The sequence below is a fragment of the Onychomys torridus genome, chromosome 5 (genome assembly GCF_903995425.1).
Source record: "Onychomys torridus chromosome 5, mOncTor1.1, whole genome shotgun sequence".
NCBI classification, from domain to species: domain Eukaryota; kingdom Metazoa; phylum Chordata; class Mammalia; order Rodentia; family Cricetidae; genus Onychomys; species Onychomys torridus.
The window spans coordinates 97,856,828-97,884,451 of NC_050447.1; the positions used below are offsets into that span (position 1 = coordinate 97,856,828).

A 27,624-nucleotide genomic window follows, 5' to 3' on the forward strand; every position below is an offset into this window, starting at 1 on the left:
GTGAGTCCCCTGGCAATGGGACCAGGACTTATCCCAGGTATATAAACTGTCCTTTTAGAGCCCATTCTCTATGGTGCGATGCCAGTACTCAGCTGTGATGTAAGCAGGAGTGACTTTGTCCGACCCTAGCTTGGTATGCCAGCCTGTGTTGACTATCCAAGGGAGGCCTTACCCTCTATGAGGAGTGGATGGGGGTGGGATGGGGGAGGCTGGGGGGTAGTGAGAGGGGAAGGAGGGGGAACGGTGGTTGGTACATAAAATGAAAAAAGAAAATATAAATAAATAAATAAATAATATCATGAAAGTGGAATGTTAACTAAGGCTCTCAGAGGAGGTGAAAGGGCCCTGGTGTGATGGGGTGAGTCATCCTTTGATTCTGGCTTTCAGTCAGAGAGGAGTCCTGAGTGCTTGCTCAGTTTCTTCCTTTATTATGCTGATCAGTGTGCTTTGCATCCACAGTGGATGGAGACCAAATCCATCAACAAGAAGATAAGTATCAAATGGAGAACCAGTGCCTTCCCAAGAAAGGTAGTGCTATCCCCTTGTATGGAGGCAGGGGGAGTCCACCTTCTTAAACAAAATACCACTGATGGCATGTGAGAGAACCGTTCTATGGAAGCATAAACTCAGAAATATTCAGAAAAGGCAACAGAGTTTTCACATGATTCTTAATGTTCTTCTGACATTCCATAACTACCATGCAACTAACAGTGTTAAATATTAGTATATCGTCAACAAGGGGAGAAATACTCAAGATAAGCACTGTTGCTTTTACTGGGACTGATCACATGTCATAGTATTTATAAATAGGTCATATGTCATAGCTGGTGTTTATAGGCACCAACTTCCACAGCCTTTGTCTTTATGAAGCACCTCAATGGCTTTACCTGGCCGGTTTCCGAAGGTCTGCGTCATTTGTAGTTCTGCTTGGGCCTTGAGTCTCATTAGCCTTAATCACTAGGCTGGGAAACCCTAAGAGAGACACTAAAGACATTGCTGTTTGCTACATTCTTCCTTGCCAAGTTACAGAACAGAAGCCAGATTTTCCTATTGGTAGATCAGATTTATCACCCATCAACACTTTACCTCCATTCATAGCTCATTGGCTCAAAGTCCCCCAGGGGAGAAGCTTTATCTTCTAGCTCAGTGGAGCCCTTGCTATGCCATCCGTGTCTGAATTTCTCCCCCTGGAACCAATATGTAGAGTCCAGTAGAGCAGTAGTTTCTGAAAATAGGAAATGAAACTTTAATGCCAAATCCCTAGGGGTGATGGTTTCTGTTTCAATCCAGTGATTCCTGGCTTCATGAATTTTGACTATGGGAAAACAGCACTACATGTTGGATGCTGATTCCGAGTGTACACATATACACGGTTTCTATCAGAACGTTGTTCGAGCCCTTGCAGAGTATTGCGACCAAGCTGATGCTGTAATTGTGTCTTCAAAAGGCCATTCCAACACAAGTGTAGTAAGACCAACGAATTCCATGAACACAGGCCCACTACTGCACATCTCTGAATGGGAAGTGACCTCCTGTTGTGTTCTAGAACACCATGATGGGGGATAAGGCATTCTTTGAATTCAGAGAAAGTTATTTCAAGAGAAACATTGCATAGAGGAAGGAGAAATTCCTATCCAGAAGAACTGTCTATCTAGTAAATACAAAACTCTGCCCCATCTATGCAGGAAATTATCTAATATAATCTACCTGTTATCAGCTTGCTAGCTGAACACCCACAAGAACTGACTTATTGTGGACTCAATGTTGGTGTCTGTTGCTGGCAGGCTGAGCAGTGAGCAACAGCCATAGATAAGTGGGGTTTGCTGAGCACTGTGCCCGTGTGTAATTTCTGTCAGTCTTCAAACTAGTGTTGTAAGTTAGTTTTCAGGGATCTTGATTGATTTTCTCTTTCACAAGGTATCGCAGTGGTCAGTTATATCGATGACATTATGTTGATCAGCCTGCATGAGAGGTAGCGGCCACTGTGGAGTTACTGGAAAAAATACTCATGTAAACAGGGACCCAGATTCCAGTCCTCTCTGGAAACATTCTCAAAACAAACCCCAAAGTACAAGTTACCATATTTCTAGTAGCTTCTCAACATGGTCAAACTGACAATGAAAATGTACCCTCACAGTACACATATCGGATTATCACACTCTATACAATTTTATTTTATAAGTAGGATAAAAAATTCATATTTTAAAACCCAGTGTTTGTTCAGCTGAACTTCAAACCCATTGTGGATTCATGACTTTTTTCTCTTTTAGAATTTTAGCATTAGTAGTTTTGCCCCTGCCTGTCCCATTCTTGCATGGTGTCAGTGGTGAGGATGTACATTTGTCTCCTCAGCAAGTCCACAGATAGCTATTGCAGCCCATTGGGGTTGCTTCTGTAAGGGTCATCTGGGCCTGATTTAGATGGTGAGATTTTGCAATTTGAAGTAGTGAACTTTTGATGAGGTTCAAGGTAACATTACAATAAAATGGGGGTTGGGGATGCTTAGGATGGGTTGACTATGTTTTGCATGTGTGATAAACATAAATGTTGAGGGGTCATATGGTGGACCATAGTAAGTAGAATTCTAAGATCACCCCTAAGATATCCTAACTTTGGTATGTGCAAACCATTTCCCAGTCAAATAGGGTAATTATCAAGGGGAAGCAATTGAATCACATAAGACTTTAAATCCACATTTAGAGGTCACAAATGGAACAGTCAGACAGATGCAAGATGTGAGATGGATTTGGCATGGTGGAGATTCTCACTGGTGGTTTTGCCTATAAGAGAGGCCATATCATTTTTTTTCACTGTTAGGGGACTTAATAACAATAGATTGCTACAGTAGATAGCCTTTGGTGACAAGTTCTTTAGCCTAGCATGTTTTGTTGAGGTGAATCCAGATGAGTGAGTCTTTCAATGCCTCCTTCCTTTTTGATTCTGAGGAGTATGCTTAAATTAGTAAATTCAGAATGTACACTCTTTCTAAACATTCTGTTATTTTGAATAAAATTGATTCAAACGTTTTCTACAAATCTTTTTTTTGTGAGCATGTATTAATTTTTCTTGGGAGAAATGCTGTTCTTCAAAGCAGACATTATTTTCCTTCATTGAATTACATTTACCTAAATGTGTTTAGAAGCTGGACGATGGATCTGTCAGGAGAGCATTTGCAATGCTAACACAGTGACCTGAGTTCAGACCTCAGCACCTGTATAGTAAAACAAAGATGACTAGACTCCTACACAACTCCAGGGAGGCTACCTAGAAAACGGGACCCAAGGAAAGACCCAGGGATCACCCAATGACAGAGAAATGGATGAGATCTGCATGAACAACCTGGACGACAGTGGGAGTAATGCAGGGCAAGATTTGAGGGAAAGAAAGCTTAGGGGAGCAGGAGATCCCAGCTGGATCAAGAACAGAAAAGGAGAATGAGGAATAACAGACCATGATAAATGAAGACCACATGAGAACAGGAATAGGAGAGTGCTTGAGAGGTCCCCAGAAATCCACAATGATACATCCTCTGTAGACTGCTGACAATGGTCGAGAGAAAGCCTGATCTGACCTAGTCTGGTGATCAGATGACTAAACACCATAACTGTTGTGCTGGAACTCTCATCCAATAACTGATGGAAGTGGATGCAGAGATCCTCAGCCAGGCCCCATGTGGATCTCCAGATGTCCAATTGTCGAGAAAGAGGAGGGACTGCAAGAGCGTGAATTGTTGAGACCAAGACTGCAAAAAGCACAGGGACAAATAGCCAAACAAATGGAAGCATATGAATTATGAACCAAGGGCTGTGGAGCCCCCAACTGGATCAGGCCCTCTGGATAAGTGAGACAATTGAATAGCTTGAACTGTTTGGGAAGCATCCAGTCTGTGGGACCAGGACCTGTCCTTAGTGCATGAGTTGGCTGTTTGGAACCTTGGTCTTACACAGGGACAATTTGCTCAGCCTGGAAGGAGGGGTCTGGACTTGCCTGCACTGAATCCACCAGGTTGAATTGAATCCCTAGGGGAGTCTTGGCCCTGGAGGAGATGGGAATGGAGGGGAGGGGCAGGGGGGAAGGTGGGGGCGGGAAGGGGGGAACACAGGGGAACCCATGGATGATGTGTAAAATTAAAACACATAATAATAATAAAAAAATAAAAATAATAAATAAATTAATTAATTTTTTTAAAAAAGCTAGGTGTGGTGCTATGTGCCTATCATCCTGGTGCTGGAGAGATAGCTAGAGGAAGATTCCTGTAGTCTGTTAGCCAGACAGCCTAGCCTAATCAGAGTAGTCCAGGTTCCATGAGAGATGCTCCCTCAAAAACTCAGGGAGATAAGGTGGAGAGCAATAGGGGAGATGCTCAGCATCAACCTCTGGACTTATGCACAACCACTTTCCCCCAATATGAATGTGTATACAGATGTGCAACACCCCTCACACACACACCACTTAGTCATAGGTGCACAGGTATTTCTGGAATTCCTGCTTTCTTCCACTGATGAACATACTTGGTTTAATACCAATACTGCATTCTTTATAACAGCTAGATACTTTCTCAGTAAGTTTAATCTCTTGAGAAAAAAACATTTCCCAATGCGAAAATATGAGTTTCTCAACCACAAGAGTCATTCAGTTTGAAGATTAAAGCAGTTTCTTTGAGAGAAAATACCACTGATATCACTAAGGGGACTTCCTTCCTTTTCCCCCCTCCCAGAGCTGAGGACCGAACCCAGGGCCTTGGACTTGCTAGGCAAACGCTCTACCACTGAGCTAAATTCCCAACCGCCCCCCCCCTTGGGGGGGCACTTACTTCCAATGAAGACCCAAAGTATTTGTCAAAGGTTCCTTTAAAATAGACATGCACCAAAGCATTTGCAAACTGGATTAACACTCCAGGACATTCTAATTGGAACTGTATCTTAAGGCAACAGGGATTATTACATCAGTTGCACATCTTCCTATTATATGGTAATTTCTAGAATGATGTTTTTACAATAAAATTTTAATTTATTATCTAGATATCTAGAGTTCCAAACACCTGACTTTTGACTCTAACAGTGTTACCAATTGAGATGCTCTTTTCTGCTTCCCCCAGTTCCAGGTTTCTGTTCCTTCCGATGTGGACTGGCTATCTTTTTGCACTTCTGTAATATTGTCATCATGGCCCAGAGAGTATGCCTGAACCTCACCATGGTAGCCATGGTGAACAGCACAGAGCCACCTCATTTACCTAATGGATCTACATTGGAGACGCTAGATGATCTAAAGGTATATTGAAAGTTTAAGACTTTATCTTGTTAGCTAGTTTCTACAGATGCCATATACTATATATAATAATTAGAAAATAAAGTTCAAGTTTCAGTCTATGAGGATCTAGATGAGCATATTCTGTGATTAAGGGATGGCTCAAAAGTTGGAGAGATGGCTCTGCTGCTGAGACAGCTGTTGTTCCAGAGGTCCTGAGCATCAGCATTCATCTCTCTTCTTACTGTGGCTACAAAGCAACCAGGTGTCCTACCCCTGATGCCAGGACCATTCATCTCTTCTTCTTCCTAACTCTGAGTGCACTACAACCATGTGTCTCACCTCTGCTGTCAAGATCTCCAATATCCAAAATGATCTGAAACCTTTCTGGTTCCAAGCATTTTAGATAAGAGATACTTAACCTATAATTGAAAATATCAATGACAAAATGTACATACATATGCTAAATGACATTACAAGATAATAAAGGTTTTTTGAGACAAAAACAACTTTTAGAAAGAGGGGGGGGACTACTTTATACAGACTGAGCAGGAAGACCACATTCCTGGAACCCAGATTATATCTCCAGTGCCAAGTCCTTAGACATGTCTCGCCTTTCTCTCTTTTAGAACCCTGTGTATTCCTGGAGTCTTGATATCCAAGGACTTATTCTCAGTTCTATCTTCTTTGGTATAATGACAGCTCAAATTCCTGTTGGGTACCTATCTGGAATATACCCAATGAAGAGAATAGTTGGGTCTTCATTGCTCCTCAGCTCTGTGTTGTCCCTGCTCATCCCACAAGCGGCACAAGTCGGAGCATCCTTGGTCATCGTGTGTCGAGTCCTCCAGGGAATAGCCCAGGTATTAAGACATGGTTAAAACAGACATAGAGCTTGGATTCAGAGTATTAGAGTTCAAAAATCTTTATCTTTTCATTTCAGGGGACAGTGTCAACGGGTCAGCATGGAATATGGATCAAATGGGCACCTCCCTTGGAACGAGGCCGACTTACTTCTATAACTCTATCAGGTAAGTACGTAAGCCAAGAATGGTTAAGTCCTGTTTTCATCTCCTTGTGTCAAAGTCTTTCTGAGAATCATTGAAAATGTGAGCTTTGAATTGCTAGGGGCTTCAGAAACATCCCCTGCAATATTCTTGCTTTAATTAGGGTTGAGAAGACTTAGTGGATAAAGATTTTGTCACACAAGCATGAGGACGCTGGCACCCATGTAAAATAGCAGACATGGCAGTACACATCAATCACCTCAACACAGTTGGGGCAGAGCCAATGACTCACAGGCTACCCAGCCCCACTGAAAACCTTGTCTCAATACAGAGAGTCAGAGAAGAAAACACTGGACTTAAACCTCTGGCCTCCAAATGCACATGGACACACACACACACACACACACACACACACACACACACACACACAAGTTGTTTTGGAATGAAAAAGAGGTGTCCTTACCTCAAACAACAGAAAAGGAGAGAAGAGAAAAGACTTTCTCTGTTCTTCCTGAGCATTGGAAACACAAACTTCTTTCATGGAGATTGTTCAGTACGACACAGAGGATTATTAGCTGCATTTCCAGGTGCTTTTGTTAAATTAACAGGGGTGTCCTCTGTGCCCTTTGACTAGGGTTTTCAATGGGACCATTTATAGTCCTGCTTGTGAGTGGACTCATCTGTGACGTCCTGGGCTGGCCCATGGTTTTCTACAGTTTTGGTGAGTCTCTTTTTATAAAACTTCAGTAAGGCATCAAAACTTAAGAATGCACACACACACAAAATCTAAATTTAATATAACATAACAATTTATATGAAATCCCTATTTTAAAAAAAAAAACCTGCAGGCAGAAGGGAGTTGGGGAGAGGGACTGGGAGGAAAAGAGGGAGGGGAAACTGATTGGGATGTAAAATAATAATAATAATAATAATAATAATAATAATAATAATAATAATAACAATAATAATAATAATAATAGTAATAATAATAGGGTTAGGGATTTAGCTCAGTGGTAGAATGCTTGCCTAGCAAGCACAAGGCCCTGGGTTCGATCCTCAGCTCTAAAAAAAAAATAAATAAATAAATAAAAAACCACATCTTCACTAAGGGAAAGAGAAATCAACATTCAACAGGCTGATGATCAGAAATGAAGTTCATAATTTCCTACCCAGTTTACACAACTACATGTTATGGTTTGGTATATATTATATTTAAAAAAAACTCTCTGGAGGAACAGACTATCATAATAGTTACCTATACTGATTTCTGAAAGGTCGTATGATAAGTATGTTATATATACTACATACCTGTAGTGCTAGGCCATAACCAAACATAGCAACATCTTCACGGAAAAGTGCACTGCACAAATTGAAGTAAGTAAACAGAATAAAGAACAGATGTTACCAAGTGGATTATAGAATCACCGTTGGATTCGAGTTGTGGTGTTTGCCCCCACAGAATAACTTCCTCCAGTAAATTCCCTCCATTTCCCAGAGATTCCATAACCTTTCACTGCTGTGCCACTGGCTGGGGGCCAAGTGTTCAACACAAAAGCCTCTTGAGACTTTTCCTACTCAATCACATTGCTCAAAGTCACAATTACAGCAAACTTGAGATTTATTTACTGACTTCATAACTTTTCTGTTGCTCTGATAAGACATCATGACCAAGGCAACTTATTTAAAAAGCGTTTAATTTGGGGGCTTGCTTACAGTTTGAGAGGGTAAGTTCATGACCATCATAGTGGGGAGCAGGGCAACTGGTAGGCAGACATGGCTCTGGATCAGTAGCTGAGAACTTACATGAGGCAGAGAGAGAGAGAGAGAGAGAGAGAGAGAACACTAACTGGTATGGGCTTTTGAAATCATAAAAGGAATACATCTCCTCCAACAAGGCCACATCTTCTAATCCTTCCCAAACAGTTCCACCAAAACTGAGGATCAAACATTCAAATGTATGAGCCTATGGAGGCCACTCTTATTCAAACCATCATATTTACCAAGCAATTACTTTGAAAGACAGATTGTAGAATTATAGGGACAATGTCATAATGTGAAGTTAGGTTATAAGATCTACCACTAACCCCCACCCCTACCCCAAGACAGCAAATGAGTCAGAGTTATCAGAACCAATCAAAAAGTCCCATAGACTGGATGCCTGAAGCACACCCCTGTTTAGTCATAAAGAAACGCATATAAGGAGGTAACTCTAGGAGGGAGATGTCACAGGTTTGAAAGGATACTCTACTCTCACTCCCTCTCATCCCTTCCCAGGCTTTCTAATGGCCAAACTCAACAGGAATGGAGGGCCTATTGATATTTATTCAAGCCATCTATGGCTAAGTCAGTGTCAGAAGGCTACAGAAAATGCCTAATTGTCATAGTGGGCTAAAGGCAGAGTCAGACTATGGAAGCACATCTACCCTTGCAGTGGTGGTTCAAATCGTATTGCTGTCTAGCTCTGTGAAAGCTCAGTATGGCATGCTCTGGAGGTAGGGAGCCATTACAAATCTGAGAACATAAAGGGCCAACATTAGGGACCCCTAAATGAGTGGATGGACTCACTGGATCAGGACAGAGCAAAGTGCTCACCAACACCAGCATTTCAGTAAAATTCACTCCACAACAAGGGCCAGCTGTGGTTACAAAGAACACTTTCAAAGTGTGAGCCTCCGAGGGTTTCAGAGAAGATGGAGATCATGTAGATTCTCAGACTGATGCTCTGTAATGGGCTTGATCAAGAACTCCAGCTAGAACTTCCTTGTAACATGTGATTCTCTGATAGGTATCATAGGCTGTGTTCTGAGTCTTTCCTGGTTCTTTCTGTTCTATGATGACCCCAAGGACCACCCGTATGTGAGCACTAGTGAGAAGGACTACATCACATCCTCTCTTACCCAGCAGGTAAAACACCTAGCTCCTTTTGGACAGCTCCTAGGTTCTGCTCCAAACAAAACACATTCCAGCTGATCCTCACTCAGAATGATTCTTGATTTCTTTTCCAGGTAGACTTGCACATACAATCTCTGCCAATCAAAGCTATGCTTAAGTCTCTTCCACTCTGGGCTATTATCATCAATACCTTTGCTTTCATATGGTGCAACAGCCTCCTGGTTACATATACTCCAACATTTATTAGCACAGTGCTTCATGTTAATATTAGAGAGGTAAGTGTACTACCTATTCTCATCTTTAACGTATGAAGGGCTCCTTCTTCATCTCTCTGTGTTTTGTGACCATAGACTCAGTCTTTGCCTGCCTCATACACTAACTAGTTCTCCTTACCTGAAGATGGATGGTTTCCTACATGTGAATTATGCCCAGACAAAGGGTGTTAGTATAAATACAGTGCCTGGAATTCTACCATCAACACATATGCAGCCACATTTCCACATAGTCCCCAGCTCTTCTCACTATATGTCTTAGCATGTGACTTAAGAATGTTCTAAGTTAGTAAAGTGGTAAATGCCTGCCTGACATCTCAGCCCTTAGAAAGCTGAACCAGGCAGATTGCTCTAACATTGAGACTAACCTGGGCCACAGTGTGAGATTTTTATCTAAAAAAATTAAAAATAGCTTGACAGTACCATTCTCTTTAGGGAATGGAGTCCTAATGTGAAAGTTACTGAGTCAGCCTCTGTCATTGTGCCCAGCTCTTGTCAACCTACTGTCTTGGAATAAAACCACAACTCCTGGGCTTTGGGTCTTACTCTTAAAGGATTCCCATTGCTCATCTGACACTGGGAGTCAATTAGGCTTGGAACTGCTTATTATTTGATATCAGAGTAACCAGAAAAGACTCCATTAGAAATGGACTCTGGGCTCCCAACTTTGGAATGTTCTGTAGTGTACTTCCTGCCTCAAGCTAGTGGCCAGCATAATGTTGTGGCCATAAAGGTTCTCACTGATTCAACCTTATCTTAATGAAACCATGGAGTCATTCCTAGAACTAACCATGGACAGTTAGAGCAAACATGAAATTGTCTGTCATCAATTATCAATATCATTTCTATCCTCCATCATTTTCCTCAGGGCTGACACTTCTTGTTCTCAGCAGTCTTCTCTTGCAGTTTTTCAGATCCTAAGACACTAAAACCGAAAATCTATAGACTGTTGTTTTTAATTAAATTCAGCAGCTGTCCCTTATCAAAGACTATAGGGGTCCATCCCTTTATAGTCTTTTCCAAGGGTCCGTGGAAGAATCTAACAAGCATCTGAGGATCTAAACACACTAAGCTCTTAACCCATTCTTTATTCTGCTAAGTCAACTCCCTCTACAGAGCTTCTTCTTTTCTGTTCTCATACTTAGCTCCTCTCTGTCCCTTCTTCTGCTGTTCTATCTTAGTTCTTTCCATCTTTGTTCTTCCCCAAGTCTCTGAAGTTTCCAGTTTACATACACACACAATCAGCAATTCTCTGGCCAAGGCAAGGTCACAAGAATTGAATTCTTTCAGGGTCATAAAGGCAGATAAGAGTTTACACCAGGCAGTGACTATCAGGCTTTCTTCTACACCCAAAAAGGGGAGTGACTAATGAGAGTTCTCTGGTAAGATCAACTAAGGGTTGGTATCAATTAGGGATTCCTAAAAAGGAATTTATGTGCTCAGACTATATTATTAGAAGTGGCTAGGTAAAATGTTAGGAGACTATATGTCAGTAAGTCACTATTAAACTGAAACTGTCTTTTTTTCCCTTGGCACCATTTTTGTCCCAGCTTTCTTGGCTGTGCCACTTTCTGGTAGGGTGGGGGAAGTTTACTTGGTTGCTAGGCAAACTGTGTCACAATGTGTAGTATTCAGTTAGTAAAAGCACTTTCACTCTGAGTTAATTACTAAGGGGGGGTCTTTAGAAGTAGGAATAACACCTTGGCTGAGATAAAAGAGGGAGGGTTAAAGCTTGATTTGCACAAGAAACGGAGCTTGGCACCTATCATCTGCTTGGGCTTGTCGGTAGTCTCCTTGGGTCAGTGGGAATAATTACCTTTATGTATTAACTAGCAGATGTCCAAAACACCATCTCAGAATAGTAAGCAGTAAATCTCTTAGAGTCTTGTGTTAATAAGGTGAGATGAACTAATGCTTATCTATCTGCAGTCTGTCCTTGGATGTAGGAGAAGTATCTCAGATGAAATACTTTTGTCCAGAGATGGCCCTGGCCAGATGTTTACTAATGAAGAATAAACACAGCTGGGGAATGTTATCCAAAATAACCCAATAGTATTAGGGAAGTTGTTCCCAGTAAATGACCAACCACACTATTAGAAGTTCTTAGGAAAAGAATCAAATGGGAAAGCTACAATAGTACACAAGAAATTCATTGCAGGATATAGCTAATATATTCAAAAGCCAATATCACCAATACTCCTTGAGTTTTGGCTTTATCCTCTGGAAGAGTCCTTGACTCTTCCAGGTAACAGCTTTTCCACAGTCAACTAAATTCCTATTTCATATTTCTGTGGCTTGTGGCAGCCCCTTCAGCAACTGTTGTCCTAATCTGCAGTTGTAACTCTGCAGCTATCAGTAGCTGTTAGGTGAAGTGGCCATAGCCAGGCAGGAATTTTGTTCCCTCAGGCACCAGCTCTATTATGGCTGCTAAATGGAACTTTATCTAGATCTCTGTCCTTCTATAGAATTCAGGATTCAAAGGTTGAGGTGAAATTCTGCTCACCCAGAGAGGCTGAATAGCAAGTAGCTAACCTCCTCTCCTAGCACAGCTCCCCCAAAACAGGGCATCCTTCTGCTCGGTCCCCACTTAAGAACCCTAGGTACATGTGGTTCTTCCCTACCACTTCCTGTCAGCTAGTTGCTGACTCAGCCTCCTGACCCCAAGTTAATTTTTTATTCAAACAAGTGTAACATGTCTTTGCATCATGAAACAAATATTCTACAGCATAAATGAATGCAATACACCTTAAATTAATATTCCACAACAATAGAGGATGGTGACAATTCTTACTAACCTCAAAACTAAGTTTCTCTTTGCATTGGAACTCATACTCCCAGACACAACTCTAGTGCTGTATATAGCTGGATGGTTTCCTGTATCAAAGTACACATTTCATTTATTCATTAATTAGGTGAGACTGGGGATTGAACCCAGTACCTTGTGCATCCCAGACAAGAACTTTGCTACTGAGTCACATCTTCAAGTCCAAAGCATACATTAGTTACTGAATTTCAGAGAAAAAACTGACTGTACAGGAGTGTTTCTCCATCATACACACTCAGAATAATGTTTCCTCCTCAGAATGGGATGCTGTCTAGCCTCTCGTATCTGTTTGCCTACATCTGTGGTATCGTATCAGGTCAGCTGTCAGATGTTTTCCTGTCCAGGAAGATTTTCAGCATAGTTACTGTTCGGAAACTCTTCACCACACTAGGTAAGGAACACCCAGGACAGACAAATGCTTGGGGAATCCTTTGGCTCTGTGTTCAGAAGCACTTAACTGTACGGTCTGGATCATTCTGCAGGGACATTCTGTCCTGTGATCTTCATCATGTGCCTGCTCTACCTGAGCTTCAACTTCTACAGCACCATCATTTTCCTGATATTTGCCACTTCAACACTCAGCTTTTCCTTTGGTGGACACTCTATCAATGCCTTGGATATTGCTCCCAGGTAGGGCTCTCTTAAACACATGCATTTATTGTGTACAGCATGATGTTTTGAAATGGATACATTGTAGGATGATTAAATGGAGTTAATATATATATATATATATATATATATATATATATATATATCATAGAATTCATTTCTTTTGTAATGAAAATGCTTAATATCTATCATAGTAATTGTTTTCAAGAATACAATGCACTGCTGATAACAGCAGTCACTGTTGTTTGATAAATCTCTTGAACTTAACATTGAAATTTTATATCTTTTAGTCAGCATCTTCCTAAACATCTCCCTTCACCCCTAGACTCTGATAACACCCTTTCTATTCTCTACTTTAATGAAGTCACCTTCTTTATATTCCACATGTACATGATATTGTGTGCCATTTGTCTGTGCCCTGCTTATTTCACTCAGCATTATATCTTCCAGGTTCATCCATATTGTTAAAAATGGCAGGATTTCCTTCTTTTAAAGGAAATAACATTCTATTGTGCATACAGACCACATAGTCTGTATCCATTTTGTGTAGGTGGACACTGGCATTTTCTGTGTCTTATCTGGGTGGATAATGTTGTAATAAACATACAGCTGCAGATGTCTAACATATCGACTCAGTCTCTTTCTAATGTGTGCCTGGCAGCCGTAGCGCTGGGAAATATGGTAAGGCACCTTTATACTGTTTTCTCTAGTGGCTGCACTAATTCAGTTTTTGACCTCTCACCAACACCTCTCTCATCTTTTTTACAGCCATCCTAACATACAAGGTAACGTCTCATTATGTTTTGAATCTGCATTTCTTTGATGATGAGTGATGTTAAACAATTTTCTTATATATTTGTTGACAATTTAGGTCTTTTTTGAAAAGTATCCATTTGGGTTCTTTGCTCATGTTTATTTAGGTTGTGTTTCTGATGTATTTCTGATAGTCATCCTCTATCAAATGTGTGGTTTACAATTTCCCCATTGCCTATGCTTCTTCCTTTGACTGGCTGTTTCCCTGACTTTGCAGAAAAGTTGTAGTTTGAAGGAATTCCATTCTTCTCCTTTTGCTTTTGTTGCTTGTGATTTTTTTCAGTCATATAAAAAAAAATCATTGTCTAAGCAAAGTCTTGGAGTTTCCCATAGTGCTTCTTTGTCATGACTTTATAGTTTCAGGCCTTCAGTTACTTTTGGGTCGATGTACTGTATACTGTCTGAAAGAAAGGTACAATTCTGTTTTCTTCTGTGAGTAGACTTACATTGGTTCCAATACTATTTACTGTCCATTTTCCATTTTCTGTTCTCAGCAATTTTGTTAAGAAATAATCCTGCCATAAATACCTAGGCTTATCTCTTGGCTCTCTATTTTGCTTTATTGCTTTGGTGTCAGCCCAGGTCCCTTTGGCTGCCGTACCTTTTGAGGTATATTTTGAGGATAAGTAGGGTGAGACCTCCTACTTTGTTATTTGTTCTTGGGATGGCTTTGTGAGGCCATATATAGTTTAATAATTTGTTTTCTATTTCTGTGAAAAGTGTCATTTAGATTTTCACAGGGCATGAGCAGAGTGTTTAGATCACTTTAAGAAACATAGATATTTTACCAGTTTTAATTCTTCTGATCCTTTGCATGTCTTCAGTTCATCAATGCCTTATAGATTTAGAAGTACAGATCATTCCACTCCTTGGTTAAATTTATTCTTGACTACCTTATTTTCTAGTTCTTCTAAAAAGGATTATTGTAATTTTTTCTTAGTTTGTTATTAAGTAATAATTTTAAAATACCATTCTTTCTAGGGCAGGAGAAGCAGGAATTCAAATTCAGTCTCAGCTATCTAGCAAATTTCAGGTCACTCGGGGCTATATAAGACCCTATCTCAAAATGCCCAAAAAAGAAAAGGAAAAATGCCTTCTTTTTCTTCATTGAATCCTAATTTCAGGGGCACCTTAGGATTTCAAATATTATGACATTCACAGGCATAAGAGTGGCAGTTCTGAGGGAAAATCATGTGTGTCAAATATAAATAATGATGTAAATGGTTACACATATAGACTGTACACCTATTACAGACCTATAGAGAATAGCCCAGAGATAGCAAGTGCCTATTTTAGAATCATATTATTGCATTATTAGTCTAGATGGCCATTGACCTCAAACAAACCTTTTTTTATGTTGGTATCCTCATCAATGAACTGGAGTAAAAGGAGAATGCTTAGCTTTTGAGTTGTTAAGAGTATTAAGGAACCATGTGTTTGGCACATATTTGTAACCTGGCACTCAGGAGGCAGAAAGAGGAGGATTGCAAGACTGAGGCTACCTGGGCTATAGAGTGAGAGTCTCTGACACACAGAGAGAAAATGAAATAATAATAGAGTCCTGAACAATTCAGTATAGATAAAGCATGCATAGTAGTGCTTTGGCATATAGCAAATGTCATTGGGACTGTCTACTTAATCATTCCTGCTATTATGTGCAAGTTTAGATGCTAATTTCATAACAAACTATACTTCTTTATTACCAACAAAATTTATGTTCAAATACTTAATTATGACCACTGGTTTGGAATTTGTGTTAGTCAGCTCTCTATCACTATAAAAAAAATACTTGAAGTAAACCTATTTATAATGAGAAAGGGTTAATTCTGAGTCATAGTTTAGGAGGCTTTAGTCCCTTATGAGTTAGCTCCATTGCTTTGGGTCCATGGGGAGGCAGGTCATTGTGGCAAGAGTTCATGTGAAGCAAAACTACTCACCTTCCCATCTGGGACATAAAAGAAAGGTCAGGAACAGAAAGACTACATCTCCTTTGAGAGGGTATCCCCTCAATAACCTAAATACCTTCCAATAGGTCACACCCTTCCATCATCTCCTGTAGTACCAACCTAGCAACCAAGCCAGGAGCAACCAAGCTCCTGGCAACCAAGCTCCGGGAACCAAACCTCTAGAACATACATACAAACCACAGCAGGATCCCATGGAAGATTTTAGTGCATATTTTCTTAGCATGAGAACTGCTTTTATATCATATGTCCTTTGAGAGATTTGTGTGACTAACAGAAACAGCTCTAATTCACGCCAGGTAACAGTAACACTCACTCTGTACTGTGGGGCTAACACTCCATAGATACTGCAGGCAAAATATTAATAGGGTTATCCAAAGCAGTGACCTCTAGTGATATAATACAAACAAAAAATTCATAATCACAAATTTGAAAAGAACCTTGCCCACCAGGTCCACATGTGCCATAAGAAAGAACAAATGTGTCCATTTCATTTATCGAGTCTTGAGGCTTGCCTTTAAGAATGTCAGCAAGTATTCTAATTGCATGGAATTATATAAAGACACAAAATTATTTGATAAAGAATGGGCAACATCAATTGCTTCCCAGCCTTTTGACTAAGTTCAAATGTAGAAAGTCAATTAAAATGTGTTCACTTAAAGATTAAGACTATATCCACAAATAATACCTGTAAAACCTTAAGTAATTATCATGGTCGTTATATCTTATGTGCCTATCATGCCCTGGTATGACTATAATAATAATCTTATCCACATGTTATGGGTAGGAAAACAAAGGATGGAGGCAGTGAGGATCCACACCTAAATATGTCTTTCTGCAAGACTAGCCACAGTCAGTCACATCCTCAGTGATGCTGTCTATTAGCATCTGGCAGCATGTAAGCTATCTAAGCAGGTAATGACCTGGGTGACATCTAATCTGGCCTAAGCTGCATCATTCCAATTGACTTAAAGTCCTTTTAATAGCAAAGAAAGTTCTGAAATGAAGAAGAGTCATGCAGATGTGATTTCATGAAAGCCTGTTTGGGAGAATAAGATTGAGTGAGACAGAGATGGCTTGGGACCATAGTAGCCACCATGTCTTTGGGGAGCAGTAAGAGCAGATGCTACTAGCAGGTTCTTAGGATGCTCTGTGGTACGGTCAGACAGCAAGGCCATCCTCTTAAGGCAGCTGCACCAGCGATTTCAACTGTGTTAGTTATTTAATCAGTAAGTGGATTGTGTGCCCTTGAATTCTCCTTCCCTCCCACAGTGGACTGCACCATAGTTCAGACATCTTAATTTTGTTCAGGTTTGATTCAACCATTTTTATGCTCGAGTATTAAACCAGTAACATGAAAAACCCATTGCCATGTTTTTGTTTTTGTTTTTTTTTAATTTACTTACAAAATACTTTAAACCATGGGCTGTTCCCTCTGAAGAACAAGCAAATTGCAGGTAAGCATTGTGAAAGAAAGGGGGAAAGTCTAACGTTAAAGCAATTTAAAGGTTCTCTTGCTTTCCTGTATCGAGTCCCCACTGTGAGGGGACTGAGGGATGTGAGATGAAGGGCGAAGCCTGCCTTGCCTATGTCAGAGACGTGCTCCATCTCGTGGGTGTACACTGGATTCCAGAGGAAGAGGCCAACTCTGCCTTAGCCTCCCACATGCTGGGACTATGAGGGTGGAAGTCCTGTGTCCAACTTCCTGATCTCCTCCATAGGCTAACTTAAATCTACAAGGACATATGGCTTGGCTGCCAAGAAGAGACACTGATTAAATAAAAGGATTCTAAAATCAACCGAATAAAAAGAAGCCTAGCATTACTATCAAAATATCAGATAAAATATACTTTTGTTCAAGAAACGACTAGAAATTTTAAAATCTACTTCATAATGGTAAAGAGAAATATATTAGTCTTCTACTTTTGTTCAAACTAATAATACTTATTTATTTATTTATTTATTTATTTATTAATTATTAATATGCATGTGCATGCAGGTGTGTGTGTGTGTGTGTGTGTGTGTGTGTGTGTGTGTGTGTATGCATGTGCAGGTGTGTATGTGGTAGTCACGGGACAACTTTGTGAAGTCAGTTTTCTCCTACCTTTATATGGGTTCAAGGAGTTGAACTCAGGCTGCCAGGCTTGCACAGCAAGTGCCTTCACCCACTTACCCACCTGGCCAGCCCAGACATTTTTATTTATATTCATCATGAGTGAAGGGATTCAAAGAATTAAGAGGTTCATGCTGTATCGACTGAACTAGCCAGGCACTACTCTCAAATAATTACACACAGTTACAAGTAAGGGATGTTTAGGGATCTTTATGGGTCTCAACAGATCATCCACAATAAGAGGTAGACAAAAAGTTGGAAATGATTTTGATGAGTAGAAGAACAAATGAACATACTTTAACTAATTGGCATAGGCAAAGCAGCACTCAATAAGGACTGAGTTTATGTAATTTTGAATGGTCTGTAAGACTCAACTGAAGTTGACAAACATGCATCATCATAAAGCAAACTGCAGTTAATTCAATATGACTGTACTCACCCAGAAGGTATTCTCTGGTCACAGTGGCATACGTTTACCATTGAAAGGAAAAGAAGAAAGTTCATAGCAAGAAATGGCTTCAAAAATAAATTCTCACAGTTTCTATTCATCCAAAAGCCAACCCAAATTTAGTTCTGGAGCTGCAGCTAGCTGCAAGGGATGCTGTGAATGTAAATGTACCTGAACAATAGGTTCACACCAGTTTACCAAAAAGATATGGCTCAAGAGGGACCCACACAAGTGTTTCCATTTATTTTAAGATTAAAAGACAAAATATAACTTTTATGGTGACAAAAGTAACTCAATAGTGTTAGTGTATTTGTCCTTATACGAGTATGTATGTATATATATGTGTGTGTGTGTGTATGCATGCACACACACACATATACACACACACATATATATACACATACATATATATATAACTGAGTATTTTTATGGAGCTCATAAAGACAGAAGTAACAAGGGCTCAGAAAAGTCATAATTGGCTCCAATTCCATCCAAGGATTCTATTGCTGCAGCAAATAGGTGAACTGTGGAAACTGTGGCCAGTTAATGGTCCCCGCCCCCACAATCCCTGTGTCTGCTCACAGGCTTAAGTATTCTTCACAATAGAAATAGACAAAGGATAGTATCAGACTGAGCTCAAAATTCTAATCTGTGACCTCACAGTGTTGAGGGTTCAGCTTTGACCCTTTCCTGAGCAGGGGCTGGTAAGTTAACTGACAAGCTCTATGCTTCTCCCCCATTGAACATGTAATGGCAAAGTGAAACAGTATGGACCAGATAAAAGATTCTTAAGACTTTCCTACCCATGAGAGGAGAGACTTTCTAATTCAGAACCTCTAATGCTGGGCAGAAGGCCAAGACTCCCAGCCTGAACCTATCTGGTCTCGACTAAGCACTGACTCACTCTTTGGGACTTGCCTTCTCCTCTGTCTATGGCTTTCCGTGGTGTCCTTGTTTTTCTTGCTCATTTCCTGCTAAGGTTAACATGAACATCCAGTATTGGCCAATCATAGCTGCTTATAAACAGCCTTTTCACCTCCTCATCAGAGGCTTGGCAGCAATCCTCGGGGTCAGTGGCTCTGGTCTGTGTGATTAGACCATGTAAGCAAACAGAGCCCTTCAGTCAATAAGTCTCAATCCAGTTCCTAGGAGCACCCCATATCACCCTCTGAGTTTCTTGGCTGTACTTGGAAGTCTCAAACACTGCTGAGTTTTCCTCTAAACATGGGACCATTTTGATAATGTCGTAGATTCTACTGCTAACGTCAACCCTTCTGACGCTGAAGAACAAGGAGATCATTGCTGCCGTGCGTGCATGCTTTCTGCCATGCTGATGAACTTAAGCAGTGGGAATGAGTATTCATTGTATCACAGTCCCCCGTCAGGCCTCATTGGATTGGGGTAGCTTTGCCTGAAGCATTTGGACCACTTTCCATCCACGTTCTCTTTCCTTTTTGTACAGATATTATGGATTTATTAAAGCAGTTTCATCTTTAATCGGAATGACTGGAGGCCTAATTTCTTCAACTATGGCTGGGTTGATCCTTAATCAGGTAAGTAGCCTGCAGATATACATAGTTGTTTTTGATTTTGTTTTTGCTCTTAATTGTATAAAGAAAGTTATATACATGCATGCACAAAACTTGGAGAAGATGCCAACAGTGAGCTGTCTTCTGAGTCAGCAGACAATATATTCTTTCTCCTACAGATAATGTATTCTTCCTTGTGCATCAGCTGCTGGTTTGGGAACTCTTCAGTTGCTTGAAAGGAAATGGGTCTCTGGTTTGAACAGGGAACAGTAGCTTGAAATGGGATTTGGCTGAGTGAGGGTCATGGAAATACGAAGGTGAGCTTCGTCAGAAAGGAAGTTAGAAACAGGAAGACATGGAACTAAAGGTTGGGGGGCACTGTCACTTTTACTGAGGCAGGCACTGCATCTGCAATTGTCACAGAATTACTTAAAATCCTTTTGCTGGACACAATTGAAATATTCTCCCAATTTAAAGTTACTTAAAACACATGCTTAAGGCTGGGGGGGGGGGGCAGCACAAGCCTAACACCCTTGTTCGAACCCTGGAACCCACATGAAGGTGAAGAGAGAGAACCAACTCCACAAAGATTCCCTCTGACCTCCACACCCAGACCGTGACACATGAGTGTTCTCAGATGCACAAATCCTGCGACACACACAAGTAACAACAATTTTTAAATCCATGTCTCATCTTGAAGGAAAAAGGAAAAAGAACGTTTTAGAGATTCAGAAAAATTGATTCCAGGGAGGTGACTGACCACAGGGCCACTGGCTGCTGTGGATCATTGGACAAACATTGATCCAAAAAGGCGGAGCCAGGATGGGCATACTGGCTTAAGTGTGTAGTGAGAAAGGACTGCACCCTCATTCTGCATCCAAATACTGAAGGTCATGTTCTCTGCCACCACAAAAGCTGTGAGCAGAGGCAGGAATTGCATCTTTAAGTGACACTTGATTTGGAATGTTAGAACAGTGAGTTGAGAAGGCAGTGGTTAACATCCCAGAAAAAACTGTAGCCAGCTGGTTTAAAGGGAAGCAGTTAATCATTCTAGAAGTCCATCTTGTCCCACTGGTCAGGTGGTCAGCAACATTGCTGAGACTTGTAATGTCTGTACCTCTCTAGGTATTGTGCTTTGCACTTTGCCCTCATTCTCTAGGAGCCTGAGACCAGTCCCTTCTTGAAGCACTGAGTCTAACTAGTGTCTATCTATATGAACTGTGTGTCCTTACACCTGGGCTGGAGTGTTAATTTAGAACAGCCAGATGCTAGCCCTGTGTGCATTCTAAGTTATTGATAACATGCACGTGTAGGTTCCTTTCTACCTTATGTTGGACAAAAGTACCCTTTACAGTATAGAGTACAAAAGGGTCTTATCTACCCCAACCCCATCCCCTATCAATTTCACTGCTCATAAACTGGTTTGTTTAGAGAAAAGCTCTCACGTGGAGAGAAGTCATGTTGGGAATTTCTTCAACCTATCACACAGCATGGGCCAGGGTGAGGTGGTCAGCATACATTGTGGCCACATTTCCCATAGAGGAACTTCCCCAAATCCTGCTTCACATACTTGTGGTGTCATAAAGGCAGAAGTTACAGACAGTGCCATGGAAGCTCCCTAGGAGGAATGCTGGCCTCACGAGAGAAGGGAAATTCAGGGCAATCGGGATCAGCTCTCTTTCTGAGCACAAGAGCCAACCACACCCTCCTCTTCCACTGCGTCTCTTGAATACCCTGAGCTGATTTCCAATCATGCTCAGCTGAGCAAACTTCTCCTCTAACTTCGGGAAGGTGTGAGGAAATGTGATTTCAGAACTCCGCGAAGTTATCTCTGCCCAGGATGGAATCTCTGTTATCTCTGCCCAGGATGGAATCTTGTCTGCTGTTGCCTCAGTGTGAGGGAAGAGAAACATTGACTAAAATGTCCACTGAGCATGTGAAACAGTAAGCCAAGAGTTTGAAGCCTACGTTCAAATCCTTTTCTCCCCAAAATCTTTTTTTAATTGTTTTTATTTTATGAATGGTTGTTTTCCTGAATATATGCCATGTGTGTGCCTGGTGCCCCCAGAGTCTGGAAGAGACCATCATTTGCTCTAGAACTGGAGATACAGTCCATTGTGAGACACCATGTGGGTGCTGGAAATAGATAACCCCAGTCCTCTGGAAAAGCAGCTAGTGCTCTTAACCTCTGAGCTCTCTTTCCAGCCCCATCAAATCTTATTTCTTCTAAACGTCACACACCAAGAATTGTTTTTTCAGGACCTTAGCTGCCTGACTGGAGTAAATTAAATTTTTCTAGAGAAACATCCTGAATTCATGCCCCATGGGGTTCCGTGAATATGGCTCAATATTGAAAAAAATCTCAAAACATTTGAAGAAATGTGAAAAAACAAACGAACACAGAATTAGAGTCTCAAAGATACTGCAAACAATGCACGTTTTAAAAAGTGGAAGAAGAGACTGAAGATGTAAGAAATATGACCTATGACAAGGAATCCAATTTACCCCCTTGTAACCAACTATATAAAACTTAAAAATAGAAATATCAGACTTAATGTGAACAAAAGGAACCTCTAAGGGCTCTACTTCCATCAATGGGAGAGTGAATGGTTTGAGACAATTTTCTTACTGTAAACAGTTATTAAGGCTGAAAACTAGAAGGTGCATCTTCTTTGAAACTTGAGCAAGCTGAAGATGCAGATGCAATAGCAGGCAATGTCTGGAAGAAGCAGCAACTTGAAGAATTGTTCCAAAATGACTGGGTTTTTTTTTTCTGTTGGGAAAAGGGCTTCTGATTTTAGGGGTGCTCTCCAGAGTACATGAAGGATAGAGACCATGATAAACAAAACATTTAGACTTTCCAAAGGGCTGCATCTGAGGAAAAAGGTGATCAGAAATCAATAGCCAGTCCTTGTAATCTGCCTGGTGTCATTTGGGTGGCAGAAAATACCAAGCCAAATTGGGGTGCTTTGGGAGTGTTGAGACTTCCCGGTGAGCCTCAAAGAAGCAAATCAAAATATATCTAGGCAGAGATGACACCATCCGTGAAACTGTCCCTAGAAATTTCTTGTAATTGTAAAGTAATTTGGGAATTTATAGAAATTGGCCACATACCACACCTATTAACATACAAGTGCAATGATTATAAAAGGACAAAGTCACACACAGTGTACCCTTCCAACACAAAGACCAAACAACAGTGATTGTAAAAATCCATACGTGTTTGAGAGCTTCTTTGGAGGTTCCAGCAGGGGAGCACAGCTACCCATATACCCTTGACCAAAGACCAGTCCTTTCCTGTTTAGGGGAGGTCATCCTCTTGAACAAGCATGAAACTTCCAGAGGAAAGTACATGGAGCAGTTAGGGATGAAGCCAGCCAGATCAGCCACATCAACCCTGGTGACCAATGGGTGATAGATGTTGTCCTTACATCCACATATTTGAAAATTAAAAAAAAAAAAAAATACACTGCACCAGCTAGCCCAGTTGTTAGCTCAGTTCTCCCACTGAGAAGAGGGCATTTGTTATCAGTACACTCAGATTTTTGTGGTGGCTCAGTGGGTAAAGGTGCTTGCCACCAAGACTGATGGCCTGAGTCTGCTCTCCAGAGCCTACATAGTGGAGGGAGAGTACCAACTCCCTGAAAACCATCATCTGACCTCCACTCTTATATCATAACACCCACATACGTGACACACACATACACACAGAGTCAATACCCAAATGTAAAAGAAAATGTTCTCAAGAGACATTAGTCTGGCGTGTGAGCTACCTTTTCACTAAGAACGACCTCTTCCTAGAATAAACTGGCAGCTCAGAGATAAAGAAGTGGAGCCTAGCTTTACACAGCAGAGAGGAATGTAGGCTTAAAAAACTGCAGTTTCAATTCTAGGTTAGAATAAGATGGGCCCACATCTAATAGGTGAGGGTGAACTGGAAGTTGGTTATCCCTTATCAGAACGTAAGAGTCACTTTGCAATTACTACAGCAAACAGCACATGTCAGTGCAACATGAAAGAGTTTTTCTTTGACACTGAGAACAAGAAAAGGAGGTGATGATCTTATTAGCTTTGCACTGTGTTCTAGTTGAAATATGAAAGATACTCATGAAAAACGGAAGAGACTCAAAGATAATCGGAAGGCTCCACTGCTAAAGTGTGATAATTAACAATCTGACATAATTTCTAATTATTAATATATAAATAGTATAAATCAATGGCCTGTATGAATTATTTTGTAAATATCTGAATAAATAATAGCACAAACTAATTTTAGTATATCATTTATAGCCCTAAAATAAAATAATATATGTAAGAATATATTTAATGGACAGTTTGCATACCAGTGGAGAAATCAGGAGATAGTTTTTACAAAATTTTAAAAATCTCATAAATGGCAAGATACACCATTTTTATATTAAAATACTTGAAAAATTGTAAAATGCCTTCAAATTCTGTTATAAGATCTGCTGGTTCAATACATTCCCAATCAAAACTTTAGATTATTTTTGTGGGAAATGATAATGTTTTTATACAACTAGCATGTGTTCACAAAGGGCTAAGAATAACTGAGGGGATGGGGTTTGTTTGAGACAGGACCTCACTGTGTAGGCCTGGCTGACCCGGAGCTCACTCTGCATCCTGTGCTGGTCTCTTACTTGCAGCTCTCCTCCTGGCTCTGCCTTCTGCATGCTGACACACAGCTGTATGCCACCACATCCACCACTGTGAAGGCCTTCAAGAAGAAAACCTGGACTGCTTTCTCTTAATTGTATCAGAACACTGCCATGGGAAATATGAGAGGCATCATAGCAAAATAACAATTACTGTACATAGAGTGGCTAAAAATAATAGTTGTAGTGCATAGAATCTGCCAACTGCATTTAAAAACACACTTTCTCTACATACCTATCTGTGAGAGTCCACAGAAGCTTTCTAGTGAGAACCTACTCAGGGTCAGAGAATCTGAGCTTGCTTTACCCAGTAGGGCTGCATAAGATGATTTGGTCAGGGGCATGGTTACCAAGTATTTGGAAGAGTCTACACTTGGCTGTGTGGTGTGCTTTGATCTTGCAAGGGGGAGGTCTTTTGCCTCTCCCCTTGGCATATTATAAAAAGACCTTTTCAATAGAGAATGAGGCCATTAGGTGTTGATCTAAGCCCTCCCGCAGCTATCTTGTGTTTCTGTCTTTCTTCTCATTGGCTAGGTCTCTCTATGTATCATTTCTTAATTCCTCTCTTCTCCACCTAAGAACCCTTGAAAAAGTGGGAGCTAGAGTCCCACACCTATCCATACATGCTTATCTGGTATAACAACACACTGTTGTCTGGATAAGTATCTTGAAAGAGACAGGAAGTTTTAAAATTATAAATGAGAAAAATGATGCATTATTTCTAAGAAAGCGATATATTGTCTGGTGGTAGTAGGGTGCCCCTTTAATCCCAGTACTTGGAAAGCAGTGATAGGTGGATCTCTGAGTTCAAGGCCAGCCTGGTCAACAGAGTGTGTTTTAGGACAGTCAGATCTACACAGAGAAACAAAAACAAAACAAAGAAAGAAAAAGGAAAAGAAAAAAGAAAGAATTCACACACACACACACACACACACACACACACACACACACAAAGAAAAAGAAACTGTCGTATTAATAGCTGGAGAAAACAGAAATTTCTATATATAAAAGCAATTACTTGTGTAGAGTGAAATGATGACTTTCTTATAAGTGTTTTGAATGCTTAAGTGACCTGTGTTGAGTCTACATATTACTTTAATACTATATTTTTAAATGTTATAAGACACAAAATCAAGATCAGTCACTCACACTTGCTTTGTATTTTCATCCCTCAGGATCCAGAAAATGCTTGGCATAAAATCTTCTTCTTGATGGCGGGCATTAATGTGGCATGCCTGATTTTCTACCTTCTATTTGCTAAGGGAGAAATACAGGACTGGGCCAAAGAAACAGAAAACACACGACTGTGAAGGTGAGACATTACCAGGCTGAGGAAAGTTTGGAAGCTGGAGATGCAGGCAAGAGAACAGCTGATGATGAACCACTGAGATGCAGATGTGGGGGGGAGCAGGCTACATCTGAAACACTATCACTGATACCACACTGCCCGGCAGTACAACATTAGAGTTGCTATAGCGAATTTGGGAAATTGAGATGCTCACAAATGAACAGCTAAGAAAAATGCAAAAGAGATGAGGGTGTACCTTCAGAGACGTGGAATAAGGGTTAGAACATGTGGAGTGTTGAGGCAAAGGAAGTAATATCTCTGGAAAGCGCTGTCCAGGACTAAAATTACATAGGAACTAAAACTGGCTTAGGCATAGCTGTCATAGAGATGATCCTGGCAAAAACAACTTCCAAATGAATGAAGACAGGAGGCAGGTGAAGGTGTGCTCAAGGAGAATCTGGTAGTTTGCTTTTCATATAAGCTGTGGATGGTGACTAAATGGGAAGAGAATGACTCCTGGATTAGAATTGGCAGTGGTGAAATAGACACTGCTAATCAAGACACCCTGTTGTGATGAACACCAACAGCTGTTAGGAGAGACAAAAAGATGCTGTGAGCCACTTTGCTTTTAGGCATGAGGAAAGAGAGTGCACATGTGTGTCTGGGCTCGTGTGTGTGTGTGTGTGTGTGTGTGTGTGTGCCAAAGACAGCTTCGGATGTCATCTTCATGCTGCCTACCTCTTTTGAGACAAAGTCTCTTACTGGCCGGCAGCACAACGCTCGAGTCTCTGGCTGGCTAATCAGGCCCAGTGATCTTCCTGTCTCTGCTTCCCCAGTGCTCAAGTTACAAGTGTGTGTCCCTTCTGTTTACATGGATTTGGGCACTCAAAGTCAAGTCTTTGTGTTTACAAACCACTGAGTCAAGTAATTGCTTTCTGCAGTTTTCTGTTGTCTGTTCTATCTGCAGAAAAAAAGAAAAGAAAGAAAGAAAAGAAGATGCGAGGAAATAGAAACAGTCAGAGTAGACAGATATTCCTCCTGAAGAGGAAAAGAGAGAAATGTGGAATCAAAGAGGGTTTCTCGTTGGCCCTGGCTGTTTGATTGGAGGGGGTACGATTGCTTGTAAGCTGGTGGTACAGATGAGCCACTGCTCATTGGTCCTTTGTGTTGTTGATGTTAATGTACTTTTATAACATCTGCTTTGGTCTGAGTGTGTTACCAAGTGTGTTTCTCCTGTGTAAGAGCTGGTACCAGCATGTGGTGATGTTGGGTGGGCCTGAAACTCACTATGGAGCCCAGACAGACTATCCCAGAACTTTCGCTCCCACCTCTCAGACACTGACATTACCGATGTACATCACTGTGCCTGGTCTTTAAATTCTACTTTAAGTGGAATGGTTTTCTCAGTTTAGTTTTTGTATTAAATACAATGGAAATGCTGTTAACTTTTGTAATGCCCTACAGTTTCATGAAACTCATCCTACCAGCTTTTAGTGGGTACCATCTGATCTCTACATAAATGATTTTTGTTAGCTACAAATATAGGTGATTTTACTTCTGTTTCCAGTCTGGATAACCTTCATTTTTTTTCCTTCTCTAATTGCTCTGCTTAGAACCTATAGTATAAATGAATGCAAGGGTCAAGAGAAAACATCTCTTACTTGGTGTTTTTCTTGGTTGGTTTGGCTTGACTTGAGGTGTGTGTGTGTGTGTGTGTGTGTGTGTGTGTGTGTGTGTGTGTGTGTGTGTGTGTATTCAGGACCTCAACAAATATATCTTAGACTAGGCTTGAATTTTCTATATAGCCCAAGCTGACCTGAAGCTCACGATTTTTCCATCTCCATTTCTGAGGGCTTAAGTTACATGTGTGTGCCACCATGACTGGAATTAAGGATAGACATATTTATATTGTTCTGACCTTCAGGCAAAAACAGGGTTTTAAACA

At 40.7% G+C, this 27,624-nt stretch overlaps 1 protein-coding gene across 1 annotated transcript; it reads left to right on the forward strand.

Annotated features, from left to right (window-relative positions):
- Window positions 1–500: 500 nt before the first annotated feature.
- Window positions 501–25,701, forward strand: Slc17a1 (solute carrier family 17 member 1). Its single transcript, XM_036186750.1, has 11 exons — window positions 501–528; window positions 5,099–5,271; window positions 5,877–6,110; window positions 6,191–6,278; window positions 6,889–6,975; window positions 9,040–9,158; window positions 9,260–9,421; window positions 12,501–12,633; window positions 12,725–12,872; window positions 19,652–19,742; window positions 25,567–25,701. Exons 1-11 carry the CDS (start codon window positions 501–503, stop codon window positions 25,699–25,701), a joined length of 1,398 nt encoding a protein of 465 aa, XP_036042643.1.
- The last annotated feature ends 1,923 nt before the right edge of the window (window positions 25,702–27,624 follow it).

Excerpts from the sequence above, each read along its gene's own strand:
- Slc17a1 (XM_036186750.1), top strand. The coding sequence starts at position 501 with ATGGAGAACCAGTGCCTTCCCAAGAAAG. Across the intron at positions 9,422-12,500 it reads TTCATGTTAATATTAGAGAG|AATGGGATGCTGTCTAGCCT; the intron begins GTAAGTGTACTA and ends TTTCCTCCTCAG. Across the intron at positions 12,634-12,724 it reads GAAACTCTTCACCACACTAG|GGACATTCTGTCCTGTGATC; the intron begins GTAAGGAACACC and ends ATCATTCTGCAG.